Source organism: Nesoenas mayeri (genome assembly GCF_963082525.1).
Source record: "Nesoenas mayeri genome assembly, chromosome: 3".
In the NCBI taxonomy this organism is placed as follows: domain Eukaryota; kingdom Metazoa; phylum Chordata; class Aves; order Columbiformes; family Columbidae; genus Nesoenas; species Nesoenas mayeri.
The window spans coordinates 104435718-104459360 of record NC_137544.1 but is presented as its reverse complement, the minus strand read 5'-3'; the positions used below and the strand labels follow the sequence as shown (position 1 = coordinate 104459360).

Here is a 23643-nt window from a genome sequence, read left to right as displayed (position 1 = left end):
ATAGACGAAACAGTAAGTGCATTGGAAATGTGCCTTTTTAAAGTATTGCATAAGTGTGTGCAATCATTATATTCTGAGTAAACAAATAAAGCCGAAACCAGTAATACACATGCTTGGTGCTCTAAAATGACCAATTTCATGCAATCAATAATGAAGGCCAGTGAAGTGAGTCAGAATAAAGATTACTTTCATTTAAATATGCAAAATGTGATAGTTATGCTTTTAGAACATCACACTGGGATCCCAAAAATCCTTAGTCTTACCAGAAGAGGTAGAGAAAAGGGGAGTGAAGGCAGCTATGAAATATAAGAAATGAGAAGCTATTAACAACAGTTAATATAAATAGAAAACTAGGAATCATAGGAAACTGTGGGAAACTCTCCCCTACCACCCACAAAAATACAAGCACCCCAATAAGTGCCAGCACCACCCTGCAAGAGAACTTGAAAAACAAGTCAAGATATAACATCTGTCTAGAAAAGACAGTGCTTGTGTCTTAACTTGGGGAACAAAAGGAGTTTCAGCAGTGATGCTGATCCATCATAGATATGGAAGAATTTGAATGGCAAAGTGTTGTGTAATTTTTGTTCCATATTTAATGAGAATAGGCAGGAATGATAAATGTGCTCATACCCTAGAGGGAAAATGAAATACGTTCCACTCCTGACAGTAACCATGGATGAGGTTAAACAGCTGTAAAAATAGACATTCTAAAATCATGCAGGAGTTTAAAAAGAACTGGCCGAGAAATCTTCTGGGCTCCTATTGTGTATCAACAGTAACTTGAAACCTGTTTGAGATGGTGTATGGCCCTGGGGAGGAGGGCGACAGAGTAAACAGGATGAAGTATGGTAAGCAGTACTGGCTATTGATCCTGGGTAGATCAATGAGGTGGTAAATGTGGGGGTTTGGTCAATCAGGAATTTAAAATTTATGATTGAAGCAAATTAGTGTGTATTTACAGAGAGCTAAAATGGTTGCATCACACTGTTAGCATTTTTTATTACTTCCTTTGACTAAAAGAAGGTAGCAGTCCCAATATAAATCACAGACTCTTGAAAAAATATTTGACTTCAGCCTACAGTGCCTTAAAACATTAGAATCTTACAGAATTACCAGAGCACACACAGATGAAAAATAACCTGCAAGCTAATTATAAGCAGCTTTTTTTGTGGCTATTTCAAAGATGGCTTTTTGACTTTAAGCCACTTTATCAATGATTTGCAGAAAAAAACCAATATGCATATTAATGGAACTTGTAGATGTGAGGATATTATCAGCAACCAGGAGGATGGGTTACTCTGCCCTTTTTGGAAGATGGGCTCTCAAATAATATTCACAGTAGTGTGAACAGGTATGAAGTTATACACACAACTCACTTTGGTTCCTAGTTTACGTGATAAACCTATCTACTGGGAGGCTGGATTTCTAGGAGAGGCTTAGTCACTATGGGTAAACATCTAAACATGAGGCTTTGTATAGTCGAGTGGCCAAAAGAACTAATGCGATCCTTAGTTATACTTGTGGGAATATTGAGCAGAAGTAGAGAGGCTGTATTACACCTCTGCTTCCTCCTGCTCCAGAATAAAGTACTTTTTCCTCGTGTCCATAGCAACATGTTGAAAATATAGAAACAGTTCAATTAGAAGTCATAAAAGATAAAGCAGAAAAATTCAGTTGTAATGGAAAAACATACTGGCTGCAACTTGTTACTTTATCAAAAGGAGACTGAAAGAGTAAATTGCTTGCACTGAATGTGTGCATGTGTTGGGTATGGTGTATGCTGGTATAAAGAGAACCAGTAGTTGGGTGCTAAAGCTGGAGACATTCAGATGAGAAATTAAAGTGTAAATTAACAGGGTGACAACTCTGTAACCAGCTAACAAGCTGTATGGTGGTTTCTCACTTGTTGGAAATATTCAAATTAAAATTAAATGTGTTTCTAAAAGATATGTGCTGAAGTTCCTGCTACTAGAATTGAAGCAAGAATTAATTCAGGGAATTATTATAGCCTGTATTATTCATAAGGTCAGACTAGACAATTAAAATAATTTCTTTAGGATTAAAAAAATAAAAGCTCTGTAAATGAGTCTATGAATTATTGAAGTATAGTCTTTGTGGTATTATGCTAGAAGGTAATATGAAAGCTTACTGACAGAGCGTGTGGCTTGCTCATGTAGTGATGTTTGATTGCGGGGAGGGTGTGCGTTACAAAGGGCAGATAACCTGAGGTGAGGTCTCACCCTCTGAAATCACTGTGGATCTGTCATTGGTTTGTGGTGACCACAGAATCTCACATTTTTGTTCTTCGTGGAGTTCAGGGAATGGAGCTGGCCTGTTGAGGTCCTGAGCAGTTTGAGTCCCAGCTGCCTGAGTAGTGTTTGTTTTTTGGGGCAATGGTGTGGGAGCTGAAATCATCCAAGGAGCCAGAGCACAGAGCTTTGTAATGCGGTTGGGAGCAGACCTGTTTCTGATGTGGAGTTCTGTATTCGAGATTGTGCTGCTGGTCTCCTGCTCAACTTTAGTTAGTGTGTCTTTGTCTGCTGTGAAGTTACAGTTTGTTTGGACTCTTCAAAGTACTGGGTTATGAAAGATTAAAGGGAAGTAAAGTAAGGCAATAATTAGCATAGAATTTTTTTATATTTCTGTCGTTTTTTGTCTGTTGTGGACAGCCAGCATGCAGTGGACCTAACATAGGAAAGTAAATGAGTGAAAACTTTCATCAGCATGAATTATTGTATAAACTATTGTCTATTCTGGCAATCACATGCAGCTGCATAACCTTGGCAGAGTGATTCGTTCTTTATGTATTTATTTATTTATTTATCTTTAAATCTGCAAAATGATGGCATTAGTCTTTTTCTGCCTGTGGCTTGCAGTGGGTTGGCACTGTGAGCTCTGAATCTTTTTTAAATATCAGTTCACGGTAACTTTTCCTGCAAGAGCACTGCCAGACTATTAATAAATACGCGATGCTTTGAAGCTATGGTAACTGTACTGTTTTCTTCCAGTTGGCTCTGCGGTATGTGTTAGTGGCCAGGGAGCTTGTCCTACTATTAAACACTGTAACATCAGCGACTGTGAAAATGTTGGACTTTATATTACAGACCATGCACAGGTATTTTTTTTTTTTATTATCAATTTCTTTCCTTTGATAAAAATGTTTACTGCTCTTGATTCCCATCTTAATTTACATTTTTATTTCCCAGGGAATATATGAGGACAACGAGATCTCCAATAATGCATTAGCAGGGATTTGGGTTAAAAACCATGGAAATCCCATTATCAGACGGAATCACATTCACCATGGACGTGATGTTGGCGTTTTCACTTTTGACCATGGCATGGTAATGTATATGTTTTCTTTTGAAGAAAGAAATAACAGGTGTTGCATAGTTAAAGTTTTCAAATTTTGCCCGTCGTTGAAGAAATGTTTAAAAAAATACATGTTTTTACATGTGAACAGATATTTTAAAATATGCCTACCATTCTTCTCTTGCCCTTCAGTGGGCAACTTCACTTTAAAGACAATTTTAGCTAAAAGAGGTTTAAGCAAGCTTTTTGCAGTTGATTGGCAGCCTGTTACATTGAATTATGTTGCAGTGACAAAATACATCTTGAAATAGGATGTAAATGGTAGGCTTACATTTACACTATCACTTCATTCTTATTCATTTGAAACAGAACAAAAAATAAGGTGCTAGAAGATTTAAGAATTAAATAAAATGCTCTGTGAAGATTTAATCAGTCTTACTTTAGTGTTAAATATCTGAAACAGGGTATGTCCATCTTCTCTGGGAAGAGGACTTTCCTAGCCTGTAGTTGTGTAATTTTAACACAGAATTTCAGTGTAGAATTTAGGCCTTCTTTCACAAAACTGTTTGCTTCTGTGGCATGAAGGCGATAACTTCATGTGAAGTAGTGAGTAATAAGCACGCATAGTCCTTGAAGTAAACAGGGTGGATTTTTGCGACTGAAATAAAAAAATATTATTTGATAATTTATTTTAGCAAAATATTCTGCATGTCTTCCAAGAAGTGCCGCATCACTGTTTTTCCTGCTTGAGTGGCAAAGTCCCAATTCCCCTCACCCAGCTGGCAAAATGAAGAGTTTTCTTCTAGTCAATCTTAAAATTATACACACCAAAAAAGTACAAAATGTGATCTGAGTATGGTTAACTAAATGTCAAACGAAGGGGTGCTGAAGTTAATACTGCTTACTGTCAGATCAAGTGTGATGTTCAAAATCAAAGGGATTTCCGATTCCTTCTTGCCTTCACAGGGTATCACAGAACTTGATCATCTTGCCATAGGTGTTGGATACTGCAGGGCATGCATTGCCTATAGCTTTGGTGACATGGAATAACAAACTATGTAGTCAGTTGCTTTGGGGGTTGCATTTTTAAAGGTGCTGTAGGTAACAGGAACCTCTTGGCTGGTGCTATGCTGCGGCTGTAATGCAAACCTGGCTGGAATGGGATTGATTTCAGAAGGCTGCTGAAGAATGAGGTCATCCAGCCTGGTGCACACGTCATGTACTGTGGATACCAGTGCATATTCCCCTCCATACATTTTTGTTCTAGCCTTACTGCCTGACACACCTCTGGCCTGGCTATGGCTAAAGATGTGCTAGGGCTGTTCTTTGGCAAGAAGACCCTAATTAGACCTGGTGTGTTTTATCCACACATGTTTTTTGTGAGTAGATGTCTGTTATCACCTAAGTAGCAGTTTTGCTGGTAGATCTTATTTAGTCTTTGAGAAAGATAAATAATGCTTGCAAAAATACTTTTAAAAAGGCAGGCATTAAACACTAAGGGCTTTGACTAGCTGAGACAGATAAATAAGTCCCAAGTCCCGCTTTTGCAGACACAGCTTGGGTGTAGACTGGACCTCTGTTTTCTCATTTCATTTGTCTCACGTTATCTTCTGACCTTCGGATCCACTGTTTCTTCCCATATCCCTCCTGTATTTTGTCTTGCTGTCACCGCCACCATCCCAGATTTAGCATGTTCAGAGATCTAGCTACAATAGAAATCAATTTAAGTTACTTATTCAGTGCTTGCTACAAGGAACCTATAGTCCAACATTTTAAAGGAGTCTTAATCCTAAATAAAATGTTTATTAATTCAGACACTAAATTGCTTTATCTTTCCTACTGAAGTTCTACATGAGGATTTTCTACACTGTGTGTGATGTGTTGGGGTACTGTTGGCTGGGTCTCAGATGCCTGAATAAATTAATAATGTCTCATAAGAAGACATTTCCTTGGGGAAATAAATTTCCATAATTTCGATGAATGATTGATGCAATTATAGCTAATGTATAATGTAGCAAGCTTTCAGGAAAAAAGAAATCCATGTTTTGTCATGGGCAAGAGGAAGAAGAGAAGCAGGTAGTTTTGAAGATCTGTATTTCGATCCCTGACTGGGTGTTTTTAGGCTCACTGAATTCTGGATCTTGTTTCCCTTTTGCTCAGGTGCCTTCTTTCCCTTTCTAGTTCTTGTTCTGATGCTTTAGTTCTAAACCAAATGGTGAGTGTTGGTAGCCTGGAACCAGCATTACCAGAACATCCACTGTGGACAGAAACAAGTGAGGCGTTTCTCCTTCCCAGCCCAGGTGCGGGGAGCTGTGGGGTCAGACAGCACAGCGCTGGTTGCAGCTGTTACATGTGCAGTTGGTCTCAGTGGGTGCTAAACAGGTCGTGGAGTGCTGTGATTTTTTGCTGCTGGCACAAAATCTTCTTGCCATTGGGAAGTCAAACGTGGTGGCCTTCTGATCTCTTAGGTGCCTCTTCTCTGCTCTTAGTTACATCCTGAGGAGCATATTTGTTCTGTGTTGGCCAAGATTATACCAGCCCTTGAAGCATTTTTCTGACAAATTTTCTTATGTCATTTTTTATTCTCTAGAGATGTAGTTGTTTGCCCATTTTGCAAAGAATGGTGACAAACTTTAAAATGTTATGTCTTTGTTTTATATTATCTGTTTAGACACTGCCACTGCCTTATTTAAGCTGTATTAACATATTGTGTAAACACTCCTAATCTTCTTCAGTGGATATGTATATCCATGCATCCCTCCAAGACCTAAACAGGCTCAGAAACATGTAATGAAGTGATTTCAGCTGGAGAAAAGCTGGTAAAGGAGAAGTGCTTTAATAACTCCTGGCGGAGAGATGTCTGTTTGTGGGCTTGAGGGTTAGTTGGAAATCATGGCTAAGAGCTGTTTCTTGTTTAAGTACTGGAGTATAAATATTAAATATGAGTATTGAAATACTAGCAAAAAAAACCCCAGACTCTGAATTCTTTATATACTTGATATATTTCAAATGAATTTGATCTGTTTTCTTACTGGTGGAATGCCTGTTCCAATGCTCTGACCAGTGTGATATTACAAGCAAAATGAAAGAGAAACAATTTTTTATTTTCTGTTTAAAGGAAACTCTAGCACATTAAAGAGAACATGTGAATAATATTAATCTCAGCTGCAAATATTATTAAGATGTTTCTTAGTCATAAACTCCTTTGAAAGACTTTTCCCCTTCCATCTCAAAGTCTGCTTTTGGCAGCATCCTCTGTTGTGTATCAAGCCAGTAATAGAGTTGATGAAGTGACCACATTGGCAATATTCACATACTCTTCCAGTGACACAAATCGTACATATCTAAACAAATTAATGTAATTTCTTTATTCACTTCTCTCATTTCCCTTCTGTTGTTTTTGGGGGTGTGTTGTCTGGTTGGTTTGGGTTTGTTTTTTTTTTTCCATTGCTTATGACTGTGAAGTGGGATAAGTACATTCCAGTGCTGAATTCCAACCCTACACATTGTTTTCCCGTGGGCTTCTGTGCTGGCTCTGAAAGGTTCAAGAGTACTTTGTTTTTCAGTTTCATGCTCTCAGAATGTTCTTTGTGTTTTGATACTTGTAGAAACGTAACCTCTTACTTCTGAACTGGCGATATTCTGACATTTACCATAGTGTTTGTGCCAAATGTTTGACAAGCAGGCATTAAAAATGCAGCGTGGCATTGGCAGCCCTCATGCCTTATGCTGACCACTCTCGTCGCTTGCCTGAGATGAGTTACCAGACATCTGTCATAAATTGTATTTAGTAGTTGTATGCAAACCATAGTTCTGATTTACTGTAAGAATAAGCATAATTTTACAGTTTAAAGCTGAGATGTAGCGATAAGTCTTCATTTTCCTTGCTCCCAAACAAGAAATGTAGCACAATTGCTTATTTTTTCTTTTTGATGAAAGAAGATTATAGTAGCATGTGTCTCAGTTGGATGATGGTGGCTGGTTGGCAGCTCAGTCTTTTGAATACTACAAATCAGATAATTTTCAAAAGTGTGTATATACAGTCCAAAAAATAGAAATGAAGCTTATTCCAGGTTTTATACAGACAACGTAAAAACCTCAGTTGGCCTTTTGCTGCAATAGCAATTTTTTCCTTTGCGCTAAAAACTGTTTTGCATCTTGAGTGTGGTTTTCTTTATGTTGCATTTTGATTCTTATAAAATCCAAGAACTCTCAAATAAAGACCATTCCAGGCTTTGGTAGGCAAATTTTTATACACATAATTTTTTTGATGCTGTCAGGCACACTTATTATTTAATTAAGTCAGTATAGAGGCAGATACTCTTTAGCAGTTCATTTCTTTATATCTTGGTCTTCTCTTGCCTTGCTGGGAATACAAATATCAATATTTAGGAATTTCTAAAGCTTGCACAATTCTTGCGTGCGCGCGTGCGCTCTCTCTCTCTATATATATATGTATGTATTTTTTTTTTTAAATACATGTATTGTTCAAGAAATACGTGAAATACCTCTGTGTTTCTGTAATGGTGTGATCTTTGAGACCGAGAAGGGAAAGAAGCCCTTTTAGAAATACATGGAAGAAAAATTCCTCTGAGAAGAGAAGCAGTGAACAAGATCCCATCAGTTACAAATTTTAACCCTAATCTTTTTCTAAGCAGTATTTGTTATTTGTTAGACTAGATAACTAGATAAAATGAAGAAAGAAGAAAAACCCCTGAATTAGTCTTGATGTCTTAAGAAGTCCTCTGAGCTTGTCCAGCTGTGCAGGAACCCTTCGTTGTCGTGACATTAGTTTTTTCTGTACACAAAGTAGCGTGTGGAAACACCAACACTACCGTTGCTGTGGTGTTTGTTCACGTTTACTGTCCCTGTTGAGATCTCAACAGGCTGTAGCGTGTGTTCTTGCCCACACTTACTGTAACTGTCACCTTGTGCGCACAGCTAATGTTTTGCCTGGTAGTTCAGATACTTTTGGTGTTTAGAGCTGCTTCTTAGTATTTGTGTCCAGTTCTGGGCCCCTCAGTTCCAGAAGGACAGGGAACTGCTGGAGAGAGTCCAGCGCAGGGCAACAAAGATGATGAAGAAGGGAGTGGAGCATCTCCCTTATGAGGAAAGGCTGAGGGAGCTGGGTCTCCTTAGCTTGGAGGAGACTGAGGGGTGACCTCATTAATGTTTATAAATATGTAAAGGGTGAGTGTCAGGAGGACGGAGCCAGGCTCTTCTCAGTGACAACTAATGATAGGACAAGGGGTAATGGGTTCAAACTGAAACACAGGAGTTTCCACTTAAATTTGAGAAGAAACTTCTTAGTAAGGGTAACAGAACACTGGAACAGGCTGCCCAGGAGAGTTGTGGAGTCTCCTTCTCTGGAGACATTCAAAACTTGCCTGGACACCTTCCTGTGTAACCTCATCTGGATGTTCCTGCTCCAGTGCGGGATCGGACTGGATGATCTTTTGAGGTCCCTTCTGATCCCTGACATTCTGTGATCCTGTGATTTAGGGTTTTTCAAGCAGAAGGCTACTGCTAGGATATTTAGAGTCTCCTTAGTATTTTTGTGTAAGATTGTAGTATTTTTTCCATGCACATCCCTTATTCCTACTTCCTTCTTACTCACAGTGACCTCCTTTTTCTTACTAAGTAGTCCTGGCACTCCTAGATGCTGCATCTTCCAGGTTCTTCTTCTAGTTGATGAATTACAGCCAGAAGCCATCAAAAAACACAAGTAAAATAAATACCCAGCACACTTGAAAATCCTTCTTAGAAGTAGGTGGAGGCAATATAACACAATCCCTCTGTGCAGAGGTGGAATATTTGAAACTTCCTGACCTTAATAGTTGCCTGACAGAGTCTTCATAAAGGATCTGGTCTTGAGCTTGAGAGTTGCAGGTTGTCTGTGCTGTTAGACACAAGTGTTAGGAACAGGCTGTTTCTGATGGTGTTACTGGTTATACCTGGAGGAGGCAGTAGCCTTTGGGTTTACAAACAGTGGGCCTGATGGATAATAGACGATTTAAATCTATTCTTAGAAACACAGTTTCGTTGTTATTTCCTTGATAACAAAATATTTGTTAACTTTACAAGAAGAAAATGTTGTCTGAACCCATATGTGATTTGCTGGATCCATAAGTTCATCACTAAAAAATAAAATCACATAGGAACAACCATGCCTTTTGAAGGGGAGCAGCTGTGGTGACTGGAGATGATACCAAGGATTGTCTGGGAGTATCTTAGAGACAGATAAATTCAGCCCTTCTCCCTTTGGGGGTGAATTTAGGCCAAAGAATTTGTTGGTTTCAACAGAGAATGGTTCGTGCTATAGATGGCTTTGCAGAGAGCAGAGACAGATCCAGGTGAAAAGGAAGAACCAAGATTGGTTCACATTATCTTTCAACAGTGCGTTCGTGGACATAAGTGACAGTGCAATTTTGGTGGCTTGCCAGCAGCAGAGTCCTGCTCTCAGCATCGTGTGCTCTGTTTTCAGTTTTCCCTTCTGCAGCTGGAGACAGTCTGGGTTAGAGCTTTCTGGAGCCTTGCATTCAAGCTTTCTACAAAGTAACAAACATCACTTGGTGATTGTCTTCCACCTCCAGTAAGAGATGCGTCCTCTCAGTTATTTGGTTTCTGTTCTTCTAGTTGGACAAAATGGGCATGTAATGCCATTAAAGTTCACCTCAAAGCGTTAGGTTGAATTTTAGTATCAAAACATTCTAAAACTCTGTCAGCAAAATGTTCTGCAAGAACTGATGCAATTTCTTTGCATGGCCCTTGAATGAACTGGATCAGATAAATCATTGGGCAGAAAACAACCCTTTTGCCAGATGAATATTCAGGTGGATCAGTTCTTCGTGCTGCTACCCAAGTGCTTGTTGGCATAACAGAAGGAGCATACCTGGGGTGGATTTGCTGGTTGGTTTGTTTGTTTTCCTCCATAGCTATGCTATTTATAAAGCATTTGTTTGAATACGGTTTTATTGTAGGCCTGCTATTACTATTGCAGTGCCTAAATGGAAGTGTACCTCATTTTAGAAAAAGGGGAGGGGGAATAAAGTTTGCCACTTGGCTGCTCAGACCAGTCCAGCCCTGGAAAAGTTACTTGTCTCCCACATCTTTATGTCAATATGTATTTATTTTGACTAGTTATTCCCAAGAAATTTAGGATACTTCTTCCTAAATAAATCATATTCTTACCAAATATATGTGATTCTGTATTTGAAAGTAGCTAGTCTTCTCCATAGCACTGTCCTTTTTCTATTGGACCTGTGGGCTTTATGGCATTTGAAAGGGGTCTGATCCTTAGAAGCTGCTGAGGAAGCCTGATATTCAGTCCTCTTTGAGGTGCTATATCCAGAGTTACCGTTTTTTGTTTTTAATTCCATGGGTAGTAATAAATAGTGATGCAAACACAGTGTCTTCGAAAATATTTCACTTGATGTTGCTTTTTCCATGCGAGACACAGAACCTGACACACGGATGTGATGTTCAGAGTTCACTTTATTGTCGGACCGGGCTAGCTTTATAGCAAAGCTGCCCTGTCCACGCGCCTTGCAACGATGTGATTGGTTGTAACTCGTGCTATACAATAACGTGATAGGCTGTGTGTACTGTCCACGTGCTCTGCACGTGTGTGTCCGGCCATTGCTCGCTCATTGTTACCTTCTAATGGTGCTCCTTCAGTTTCTATTGTCTCTGGGTTCACCTCTTGGCCAGGCTGACGACAACCCCATCCCCACAGCCCAACATCTTCTATTATTTTCTTGTTCTGCAAATCTTTTATCTTTTTATCTTTTAAGTTCAAACAACACATACAATCAAACTCTTCATAACTGTGACCATGCCCAATAACAAAAAATTGCTGCTCTATTTTACAAAGTGGTATTCTCAACATTGGCTACATCTGTTGCTAGAAGTGATAACACCTCTGAGGTTAAGGGTTGTCATCATTGCAGTTGGTTTCTTCTCTGTTAGCTAGCCAAGGTCTCACCTGCTTTGCTGGGATCCACAAATTTTTGTGGTTACCTGTAGAAACACAAGCATATCCCCTTTCCCAGGTTATTAGTGACATAGGACCTTCCCATGGTTGTGTTGTCGGATTAAACACGCTAACCTTAGGCACATTTTTGGAAAAATCTTTGACATTTTTGATATGGTGCATAACAACCGGTTCCATTTCAGTTTCACTTTTAGGATTAAGCCAGTTCAGCAGATACAATGTCTTCATCAATACCTCTTCTGGGCTCACACCAGTTCCCCCTTGTTTTTTCAAAACAGACAAAAGATTTTTCAATGTGTGGTGTGCACGCTCAATAATTGCCTAACCAGTAGGGACTCCAAACAGGTGTTGTACCTTCCACTGGACAAGGAAGGTTGCAAGTCTGTCAGAGCAGTATGCAGGACCATTATCTGTTTTGAATTGTGTAGGGACACCCGTGACAGCAAAAGCTTGTAATAAATGACGTTTTACCGCTTTTGCATTTGCTGAGGTCAAAACTGTAACCCACAGCAGTCCTGAACAGGTATCTATGGACACATGAATGTACTTTTGTTGGCCAAATGGTGCAAATTCAGTAATACCAGTTTGCCATAACTGACCTGGCTGAAAGCCCCGAGGATTTACTCCCTTTTGTTGGAGAGGCACTATGCGGGCACAATCAGGACAAGCTGCAGTAATGGCTCGAGCTTGTTCCTTGGTAAGTGCAAACTGTTTTTGGAGTGATGCTGAGGATTGATGAAAGAATTTGTGAGCTTGTCTGGCTTTTTAAAAAGGAGATATATCTGTTACTGCCACAAGTTTGTCTATAATGTTGTTTCCCTCAGCCATACCACCTGGTATGTTAGTATGGCTTTTTATATGCATTATAAATATTGGCGCTGTCCTATAATCTGACACATTCCACAAATCTAACAATGCTTCAAACAACAAGGAATTGGAAACTCGCTGCAAAAGAGCTCTATGTATTCTTTGTACAACTCCCACAACATAAAGAGAATCTGCTACCAGATTAACTGGGCAGTTATGCCATTTTTGTAATGCTGCTAAGCACATTGAGGGCAGTTTCTTTTAAGATGTCCTGTCTGTCCGCAAGTAAAACATGCTAGGCCACAAGAAGAAGGGCTTCAGCCTTTCATTGCAGGCTTAAATGCTGCAGCCAAGGCTGCAGCGTGGGCTTGAGCATGTATTTTTGCCTTTTCTACCTCCTGTTGCATGATTGGTACCCGTGTGCAAGCTTCCACCATCTCTGCTAGAGAAGCAGTTTTTCCCAAACTGGCTAATATCTGTTGGCATTGGGTGTTTGCATTCATCATGGCCAAATCTTTCCCCACAGCAGCTTTTGCCTCTGGAGTCAGGTTAGGAGAGGCATTTATAGCTTCTTTTAAATGGTCCACAAACTTCATATATGGTTCCCCAGGATCCTGCTTTATTGTAGAATAGGGTGGCACAGGGTTACCTATATTTGGCAACTCTTTCACTGCTGCCAGAGCAAGCCCTTGTGTTTGCTGCAACATCCTTGGATGAAGTGCTGCCTGAGTGGCACCATCCACATATTGCCCACGGCCCAGTAATTGGTCCATGTTGGCTAATGGCAATGGATCATCAGCTGGTAAATGAACATTTTCTAATACTGCCAATTCCACCTTCCCCTGCTACTTGTCCAAGAACAGCAACTATCCTGTTGGAGGAAGCAATAACTCCATCAATGCCTTAATATCTGTTGGAGTTAGTACTTGCCCCTTGAAAAATGAATTATTTAGCTGCATCACGTGCTTATTATCCATACCATATTGTATAACTGCATTTTGCAATTGCTTAACCATTTTCCAGTCAAAGGGCAACCACTGCCTTTGTCTTCTATTATCTATGTGCACTGGCATTGCTGTAATACTACCAGGTAACGTGATCCCTTCAATGGTTGCATCTCTGATTACCCCTTGCCAATGTTGCCCTGCATTATAAGAATGATCTCGAGGAATATCTCTACCCTGATGCACAGAGGCAGCACCCAAATTATCATTACTATCACTGCTATACAATTCCCTTGTGTTTCCCTGTGGATCAGTAAGTCGACGCATATTTGCAAACCGATCTAACCCAGTCTCCAGCCCTTTCCCGTATCGCGATCTCAGATATTCATCTGCCTCTCTTACAGACCACATCCCATCTTCAGCACATTGTCTAGCCCATTTTTGTATTCGCTTCTTTTTAATACGGAGCTCCTCAGGAGTGAGGTCTAATTCCGCCCCCTCCCTTTCCTGTTTTCCTTGTTTTTCACATTCCCTGCCAATTGCCTCCAGCCCGTCCTTAATTGCATCTGATGCCTTTTTATATGCTATTAACCGAGAAGTTTTACTGTTACCGCCATCTGGTCGCTTCATAGTGTTTAGAACTTCTTGCATCTGGCTCTCCCACTGTCTCAGTAAGTCCTTCGGTCTCTGCACGTGGCTCTCCTCCTGGAAGTCAGGGCCATTCTGCGGTGCTGCATTCTCGTGCTCCATCGGGTCCCAGTATCACAATATCACAGTATGTTTGGGATTGGAAGGGACCTCAAAAGATCATCCAGTCCAATCCCCCTGCTGGAGCAGGAACGCCTAGGTGAGGTTGCACAGGAACATGTCCAGGCGGGTTTTGAATGTCTCCAGAGAAGGAGGCTCTACAACCTCCCTGGGCAGCCTGTTCCAGTGTCTGTCACCCTTACTGAGAAGAAGTTTTTTCTCAAATTTAAGTGGAACCTCTTGTGTTCCAGCTTGATCCCATTACCCCTTGTCCTATCATTGTTTGCCACCGAGAAGAGTCCTGGTCCTCCGGCAGCGGCACTTCAGCTGGATTAATTTGTCCTGGCTTGTTGAAACTTGCTGGTCGCTGCCGTTTGTCGTCGGAGGCAGGCGATGGCTCAAAGGGTGCAGAAGGTACAATTTGCTCTCCGCCCCAGAAATCCAAATGTGATACGGGACATACCAGCGGTATCTATTTTTCATAGCCCTCGGGGGGCGGCTCCGGGGGCATGGCACACACCTCCAGCTCCTCTGGCACTTCCTGCATCACCTGCCTGACCCCCCGCCAGGGTCCAGCGGGGTCGCAAGCCTCATGGCTTCCCCTTGGGACCGGTTCCCGTGGTTCGGTCCCTATGTCCTCCCATGTACCGGCAGGAAAAAATTTGTCTGTCGAACGGACATACGCCTTCCTCTGGGCGAATCGGAGCAGACGCTTTAGCGCGTCTTTTTCAACGTACCTTCCTGTTCGTGCAGCCAGCTGCAGAATACTTCTCATTATTGTTTTTTCTTCCACGGATGCCGTGTTTCCTATGCCACCTGCTTCTCCGTAGGCCTACTTTCCGCTTCTCTTCCAGTGCTGGGCTGGGGTCACCCACCAGGTGACGTTCCTCGCATCTTCACGTCCGAACGATCTTGCTTCAATATGAAGTATCACGTTGGGGTCACCAAAATGTTGCTTTTTCCATGCGAGACACAGAACCTGACACACCAGTGTGATGTTCAGAGTTCACTTTATTGTCGGACCGGGCTAGCTTTATAGCAAAGCTGCCCTGTCCATGCGCCTTGCAACGATGTGATTGGTTGTAACTCATGCTATACAATAACGTGATAGGCTGTGTGTACTGTCCCCGCGCTCTGCACGCGTGTGTCCGGCCATTGCTCACTCATTGTTACCTTCTAATGGTGCTCCTTCAGTTTCTGTTGTCTCTGGGTTCACCTCTTGGCCAGGCTGGACAGCCCCATCCCCCGGGGCGGGGGGCTCTGCCAATACAACTTGAGGAGGAAAAAAAATTATGTAGCATCAGTAGCTGTTTTAATTAGCTATGTAAGTTCTATATTGTCAATTTTGGTACTGTTTGCTTTTAAATGAGGTTTCTATTTAGAGGGGAGGGAAGGTAGGGGAATAACTTTCACTTTAAAAAGGACTTTTACAGTAAACTGAATGTTTTTGTGTCTTAAGGGTTATTTTGAAAGCTGCAACATACATAGAAACAGGATAGCAGGTTTTGAAGTGAAAGCATATGCCAATCCTACAGTAGTTCGGTGTGAAATCCATCACGGCCAGACTGGAGGAATCTACGTTCATGAAAAAGGAAGAGGACAATTCATAGAGAACAAAATCTATGCAAACAATTTTGCAGGTGTTTGGATTACCTCAAACAGTGACCCAACCATAAGGTATCATTTTCCTCATTGATATTTTATTACTTAGAAGAAGAGATTTGATGGGGATGGGAGAAGTGCAATTTTACTTCATTTTTTTAATAACGAACTGTAAATGCTCCTGTCTATGTAAAAATGAAGTTGCTGTCTGTTCCGTTGAACTGCATTTTTAATTTGCCTGTATACTTGGAAGTATGTATTTCTCAGAGCGACGGAACATAAATTCTTTATTTTAAATCTGAATATGGTACGGTCCTAGACACTACATAAACATATAGGATTGCACAGTGTATTATAATCATTTTGTAATGTGGATACTTCTGTTTCTTAGGGGCAATGCAATTTTTAATGGGAATCAAGGTGGTGTTTATATCTTTGGTGATGGAAGAGGCCTTATTGAAGGAAATGACATTTATGGTAAGCTAATTTGCTTATTGCATCTTGAATTCAGAGTAAAATGAGTATGTAAGTTGTATTAAATAACATTTTTGTTAACAGGTAATGCATTAGCAGGAATACAGATTCGAACAAACAGCTGTCCCATAGTTAGACACAACAAGATTCATGATGGCCAACATGGCGGAATTTATGTGGTGAGTATTACCCACAAACAGGCACACAAACTTATTTTCTTCTCATATAAATGTTGGAAAAGGCCACTCTATGTAAAATGTTTAATTGTACTTACAGTGACTGCATTTCTTATGTTATAAGCTAGGTTAATTGTTATAGACTGAAGCTGGTGCTGATATTTAAAAGATTAAGTCTCTTAGGAATGTCACTAAATTATTTCTGTTAGAGAGTAAGAAATGTAAAATGGGATAGAAGACAGAATTTCACCATTTCCTGGAGAAAAGCTTTTGAAAGGTTTATGTTTCATAGCAGTTTGTCATTATGTTTAAAAGTTAGGAATTTGTTCAGCTTTTTTGGAGTGTGCTGTGTTTACCACTTACCTCAGAAATTTTTTGTTCTTTGCTTTCAGGATGGTTTACAATTGCCGTACAGTTGTGTATTGTAAAAGTGAGGAATAAAACGCAGTTTCCAGCACGTGCAAGGGCTCTGCTAATTGAACTGAAAGAGCTGTCAGGTTCCCTTAACCAGCGTTAGATTTTGAGAAATACTTGCATATCTTTCTGCCAAAATTCACCTAAGGTTCAGCTGATGCTGCAAGTGTGCAACTTCAGTAGTTCATTCTGTAAATCTAACCAGAACAGCTTACCCTGATCAAGAACACAGTTGCTTTATTTTTAAGCACAAACACATGGTAAAGAGAGTTAGTGAAGAGGCGTGCTGGGTTTTTGTCAGTCTGGCGGACAGGGTTGGGTGCCACAGCTTTCACCTGCTTGCCTGGTACTGCGGGGGTGCCTCTGCCACCAACAGCCAGCAGAGATGTGCAAATGCTGCTGCAGAGCCTTGCAATGCAGTGATCTACATGCAGACTGGTCCTTCATTTCATGGCAAGCGTTCAAAATCACGATGTATTGTTATTAAAACGGACAAACAACACCTCTGAAAGTATTTACTCAAATAGAAAAAAATTACTTTGCCACAGTAAAGAAGCTGTGTTGGGGAGGGCTGGATGTACAGTATTGGCAGGTAGCAGGTTTTCTCAACTCTTAAATTGTCTGTGTTTAGCATGAAAAAGGACAAGGTGTGATTGAGGAAAATGAAGTTTACAGCAATACTTTGGCTGGAGTCTGGGTGACAACAGGGAGCACTCCAGTCTTGAGGAGAAACAGAATACACAGTGGGAAACAGGTGAGTTTTGCTCTGTGGTTACAAGGGGGCCATAAAGAAGGAAGTTCTTCTGTGGTTTTGGAACTAAAAATTTAATTCTTCACTTGTTAGGTCGGAGTTTATTTTTACGATAATGGACATGGCGTGTTAGAAGACAACGACATCTATAATCACATGTACTCGGGGGTTCAGATAAGGTAAAACATATTCTGATTTTATGTCAAAAGAGACATAGCTGCTTTTGTGCTCTTTTGTGTCTCTCTTAACTGTTCCTGCCATTTTATTTCTAAAAATACCTTTTTTTTGAAATCCAGTATGTCTGAATATCCCCTGCTTCAACTTACAAGGAAGGCTTTACTAATGCAGCCTGGATAGTGACTGGAATCTGTGGTCCTTGGAGTCTGTAAAGCTAAAATCTGTTTGCCTGTTTGGAAATAACTGTATTTTAGTAAGAGGTAGAGGTGTTTTAAATGTTTGGCCTTGGGAGATAGTAAACTTTTAAATTACTTATTTGCTTACGTTTCTCTCTAGAACTGGAAGCAACCCCAAAATAAGACGCAACAAGATCTGGGGTGGTCAGAATGGTGGTATTCTTGTTTATAATTCTGGTAGGTTTGGTTTTTACACGTTTATCCAGAATTGTTTATGTTCTGCAATATTATCTTTTCCCATTTATTATCCTTTTTGATTTTATTTTTTTCCACCCTTCCTTCAATTTTAGGGCTTGGATTTATAGAAGACAATGAAATTTTTGATAATGCAATGGCTGGTGTATGGATTAAAACAGACAGTAATCCTACACTAAGAAGAAATAAAATCCATGATGGAAGAGATGGAGGCATCTGTATATTTAATGGGGGAAGAGGTAGTTTTTTCCCTTACTGGCATATACCGAATATTCTGGATAAGGGTTTAATTTCAGATTAAGCAGTGTCCTTTTCAAAGTGCTCTTTAGAAACCTAGGTCTTGTCTTTTGAAGTAATAAAGTAGTTATAACAAACATACAGCAATGCTTTTTAGCCTTAATTACATCAGTAATGCTGAACTCTGTGGGAGGCAGAGAGGTAATTATAATCTCATCTAAGACTGTTAGATTGCTGCTTAGGACAGTCCATTTATCCCATCTGCTTTTGTAAGCTTTGCCTTTGGACTGAAAGACAGTATTGAATTCAAGTCATATAACCAAAATTGTACATCTGAACAATTCGGGTTCTGCCGGTGTCTAAGATGTAGGGGAAAAGAAGACGGGTCTTTAAGGAATCTCTTGTGCACTTGTAAATTTGGAAGGATTCTTCCTCTGGAGTCCCAACTGTTGCATGTCCTGATATCAGCTTCTGATATTTTGTAGATAATCACTTGCGGGAAATGAGTTTTAAGTTAAGCATTTTAAAGTAATCCTGTCTAGCAGTAACAAAAATGCAAGTTAAGCTTTTCTTTGGCAGGCTGCTTGTTTTAGAAGGTGAGAACAGAAAGATGTTAGAAAAATTGAAGAAAAGGTTGGAAACTGGAAAGACTTAGTGTTTCCTCAAAAATAAAACTTGAGGTTTCTGTAATGGTACCTACAATCCCAAATTCTGTTTTCTATACTGAAAAAATACACTTACGTGATTATGCACTGAGAATGACTTTAAACTTCAGTAATATGGGTGGGTGTTTGCCGAATTAAGGGAGTTAGAAGGATGACGATACATGAGATTTTTTTGAAAATATTTAACAGAATGGTTACAGGCAAGAAATGTTAACAAGCTGACATGTTGTGTTTGGTCTGTCTTAGGTCTTCTGGAAGAGAATGATATCTTCAGGAATGCTCAAGCTGGTGTTCTTATCAGCACCAACAGCCACCCTGTGCTAAGGAAAAATCGAATATTTGATGGATTTGCTGCAGGTTTGTGTTGCTCAAATCGAATTTTGAAGTGTTAGAGCTTAGAGTAAGCTCTTCACAAAGCTAACGCTGAGTTTCTTTACCCCACAGTATTTAGACATCTCTCAGTGTATTCTAGAAATCATTTAAGAATTCAGAACTGTAGCCAGAATCTTTACAGCAGTCTCTGAAATTACTAACATGTTGAGAAACAACACATATTCTGCTTTCTCATTTTTCTCTGAAATGCTGCTTAATTATTTTATTTTAGAAGTAATAGATAAAGCTGTCTAGGACATATTTATAGTTGATATGCTGGATGGTGGTTTGAATATTTTATCACCGCTTTAAAACCTAGAAAACAGAGCAGATACACCAGAGAGATTTAGATTGCATCTCAAGTTAAACTTTCTCACTCCACAAACTTGAAAAATTATTAAGATGAGCATTTCTTATTCCAAAAGAGATAAAGAATGCTTAATAGTGATTTTTGTGCAATTTACTGTTTCATGATCGCAGCTCCATCCAACTTGCATTCCATCCCATTTCAACTAAACTTGCATTCTTGAGTTTTCTCCCGTCTTTCTTTCAGAAGAAGCAAGTTTTCTGAGAAGAGCCTCTAAAGGTGTTGTTTCAGTGTGGTGGGGGGGAAGGATAGGTTGCTGTCAAGAGCAGTCCTGGACAAATGACTCGGAAGACACGAGTTACTGATAAAAGCTGAGCTTTAAAGAAATGAATTTTAGGTGCCCATCTTGAGAACTTTTTTAAAAAGATATTTTAAAAAGGGTAAGGTATGTGCACAAGAACTTTCAAGTATACGTAAAGATGACACCTTTAAGCACTCAGAAATCATATCCCCCTTGAAAATACCTGATCATAGTACTGGTTTGTTATCAGATAAACTAGTAGTATATTGTTACTGCCAGAAGCCATGCATGCCAGCTGTGGCTCTTTGAAAGGATTCCACAGAAGTATTTGGACTTCAGTTTTATAGCAAATTACAGTGCAGTTCCCAGGGATGTCATTTTCCTTTTTTCTCCTGAGTTTATGATGGTTTAAAAAAATAAACAAACTACAGTTCATGAGAAAGGTACAACTGCACAATCACTAAGGCTTTAACTCTCCCTCTTCCTCCCCTTTTTCTTTCCCAATAAAGGTATTGAAATAACAAATCATGCGACTGCAACATTAGAAGGCAATCAGATTTTCAACAACCGCTTTGGAGGTTTATTTCTAGCATCTGGTGTCAATGTCACGATGAAAGGTGAGCCGGAGCCCTTACTGGTTGTGTTTGTTCACTTTACATTTTTTTCTTATTTGATGCTGCTTTTTGGGTTTATCATACCACTTTTTTCCATTTTCGGCTCAGATTTGCTACCACCTTAAGCTGAGTTGTAACTAAGAGTTTCAGCTGAAGGCTAAGCTATTTTAGTTTGGTTTTTTTAAGCCAGAAACTTTCAAAGGTAACTTCAGGTTTTCCTATCATAGTTCACCTCTGTAACTAGTAGCTCTTTTGTCTCAGAATTTTTCCTGAACTGGGTACTGGTCTTTGGCCATCTTGAATTTCAATTCTAAGTTAGTGTAATGGAAAATCTTGTCACATATCTGAAAACAAGTGTCCAGTAAAGAAACATGCCTCACTTGGCTTTTGGGATGTAAAAACATGAATATCCACAATCCCACTATTTTCAGAAAATAGGAACAGTCTAGATGCATAAAATGCCCATGTCTAGTAAGGGAGTATGCATGAAACAAGATCCTCTTGGAGGAGCTTGGAGTGATGGTTGTGAACGCCAGACAGCTCTGGCAGGTTATCCTAGAAGAAAAAGGTTTGGTTTGCAGAGGTTTCGGCTGCACTTGTTTGCCTTTACCTGGATAGTTCTTTACACCACTGAGAACACAGGCCCTGGCTCTGCGCTTCACAGCTCCTGGGTCAGTCTGTGCGATGGTACTGGGTGCAGACAAAACCAGTTTGAGGTGCGCTTTGGGACTCGACAGACAATCCAGTAGCTAAATAGCAGGAGAGGGTTACAAATTTGCTGTGGCTTGGACATACCTTTTAAATGCTGGAGGGGGTCAGACTTAATTCCCACTTCTGTTGTGGTGGAAAGTGCCTTAAACTCCCTGGGGGGAAGAGACGAGCTTTTCTGCCTCCGGAGGGGTGTGTAAAAGTCCTAATGGTAGGCAAGAGGCTTTCAGACTTCTCAAAAGAAAATGTAAGCCCAAGAGGCAAGCTTGTTTTTCTAACCATCTATTCAAAAACCAGTTCACAAAGAGTATTTAAACATTGATCAGGTATTTTATGCATGTGCAAAGAGGAACAGTCTCTGGTCTGAGTGCACTGCACTGTCTGGGCATCTGCCTTGTCCTCTGGCACTGAGGATTTGATATGCCTCAATGCCAAAACTAAAATGCAGGCATAGAACTGTTCCTAATAGGTTTAGCTCTTAAAAAGCCATGGGGAGGGCGCTCTGCTTTACCACCTCAAGAAATAAAAAGTCACCGATCCAGGTGTGATTAGTTCTTGGCTTTTTTTTCTTTCCCCAACAGATAACAAAATAATGAACAATCAAGATGCCATAGAAAAAGCTGTCAGTAGAGGCCAGTGTTTATACAAGATATCCAGTTACACCAGCTATCCGATGCATGACTTCTACAGGTAACAGGTTATTTTCTGTCACCTACAGCAGTGCTTTCAAACAAACACAATTTTTCTTTTCAGCAAGACCCCTAAAACAGTTTTCCTGTCCTGTCTGTTAACACACAAATGTGTGCCCTTCCTCAGCTGCAACAGGAGGGGATTAAACAAGTTCCCATTGTCTGGAATTTACGGTGGGTTTGAGGGAAATTTTGTTACTATGAACCTGAGGGATTACACAGCAGAGCTGCTTTTTTGAGACAAGCAGCGAAAGTGTGCTGTGAAATCCTAGTTCATGTAAAATTACCAAGTTCTCGTGTTTTGCACGCATCCTTTCCTTGGTGTTCTTTTTCCCCCACACCTTCCCCAAGCACTTTACTCAGCGCATCAGTTTTTGATTTGTGCCTAATGTGATGCATTTTACCTCAGGTGTCACACCTGTAACACCACGGACCGCAATGCCATATGCGTGAACTGCATCAAGAAGTGCCATCAAGGACATGACGTAGAATTCATTAGACATGATAGGTACGTTTCAAACTAGTATCTTGAGTGGTTTTGATAACACAAGTAAAGCAGAGACTAAAGAGCTTTTCTTTCCTCCTAGGTTTTTCTGTGACTGTGGTGCTGGAACACTGTCTAACCCCTGTACGCTTGCTGGAGAACCTACACATGATACAGATACACTATATGACTCTGCTCCACCTATAGAATCTAATACATTGCAGCACAACTGAATTCCTTTCAGAAAGAAAGTCCTGCCATTCTAATATCATAACTGTTAAAACTTTTTTTTTGGAGGAAGTTATACTTGCCCATTTCTGCAGAAAGAGACTGTATTAAAGCGGATGTGTGAGGTGTTGACACTATGGAGCTCAACCTACCAAAAAAGAAAGTGGCAATATGTTGACTCAGGATAACAGAACTGGGCGTTTTAGCATTACTGTGTAAACAAAGACTTTGAAGGGACAGAAGTGAAGAAAAATAAGCTGCAATTTTGTACAGATACCAACTTCTGAAAGCTGGTGTTTTTACAAGTAGCATTGAAACGCAGTCCAATTTGCAGTAGTACTATTCTGTAGACGAGCAGCATTCTTTGTTGCTGCCTTTATGGACATGGGTACCAATTGCTTTTGTAACATGGTAAAAAATGTGAGCTAGCACTTCTGCATTTCTTTTGATTTTTTTTTTTAACATTTATTCAGATTGAGAAATATGATTTTAATGCTTTAATCTCATGTAGTTTGTTTCTAATTTCAAGCAAAAAAATCTTATTGTACTTGAATGTGTCCTGTTTTGTTAGCACACCTAGACTTGCTGTAACTGTACTCATGTCCCAGTATGTACGTTCTTTCTATGAAAGAGAAAACACTAATCTTAAATTATATCCAGCAATTTTTCTGGTGTCCTCTGAAGTTAGAATAATCTCCTTCCCTGCCCCAGCAATAGTCTGTACTCAAACCACCCTAACAAAAAAAGCGAGTGTTTTAATGAGACTTCCTAGACTCTAATGCACTATAAAACAAAGTACCCATGTAACTAAGTTTTGTGAATGAAATTTTACTATGTTTTAAAGTACACAGTAGAAAGTCTCCTCAAAACAGTCTTGTACTTTACTCTGTTCATAGTTTTTTTTGAACAGTCTGGACATTACTTATGTAACCTGCTGGAAATCACAGCAATTTCCTGCTCTAATGAAGCTGAGACAAGTATATATACAGCCCTATACAGTTTCATAGCTTTTTTCCATTTATGTGTATTGGTGACAGTGGGTAATCAACAGCCTGAAAGTGTATGCATGTACCATAACATCTAGACTTAATATATTGTGGAGTACTCAATAACCATTATGTAGAGGGTAGGTAAGAATTAAAGGGTTTAATTTCCTAGGAAAGACAATGGAAAAATGGTCATTTTTAAAAAATAAAGTTTATTAGAT

The 23643-nt window shown here is 39.9% G+C and overlaps 1 protein-coding gene across 2 annotated transcripts in view; it reads left to right on the top strand.

The window, feature by feature from the left end:
• Positions 1–23634, top strand: part of FBXO11 (F-box protein 11) — a 77743-nt gene extending 54109 nt beyond the window's left edge. For both annotated transcript variants that reach the window (XM_080341095.1, XM_080341094.1), the window contains exons 10-23: positions 3012–3118; positions 3210–3347; positions 15266–15483; positions 15800–15885; positions 15967–16061; positions 17104–17226; positions 17317–17402; positions 17737–17813; positions 17927–18070; positions 18980–19090; positions 20223–20330; positions 21617–21725; positions 22134–22232; positions 22312–23634. In XM_080341095.1, the coding sequence (XP_080197221.1) occupies positions 3012–3118; positions 3210–3347; positions 15266–15483; positions 15800–15885; positions 15967–16061; positions 17104–17226; positions 17317–17402; positions 17737–17813; positions 17927–18070; positions 18980–19090; positions 20223–20330; positions 21617–21725; positions 22134–22232; positions 22312–22441 (1631 nt within the window). In that variant the 3' untranslated portion in view covers positions 22442–23634. The remainder of the gene's footprint in view (positions 1–3011; positions 3119–3209; positions 3348–15265; positions 15484–15799; positions 15886–15966; positions 16062–17103; positions 17227–17316; positions 17403–17736; positions 17814–17926; positions 18071–18979; positions 19091–20222; positions 20331–21616; positions 21726–22133; positions 22233–22311) is intronic.
• The last annotated feature ends 9 nt before the right edge of the window (positions 23635–23643 follow it).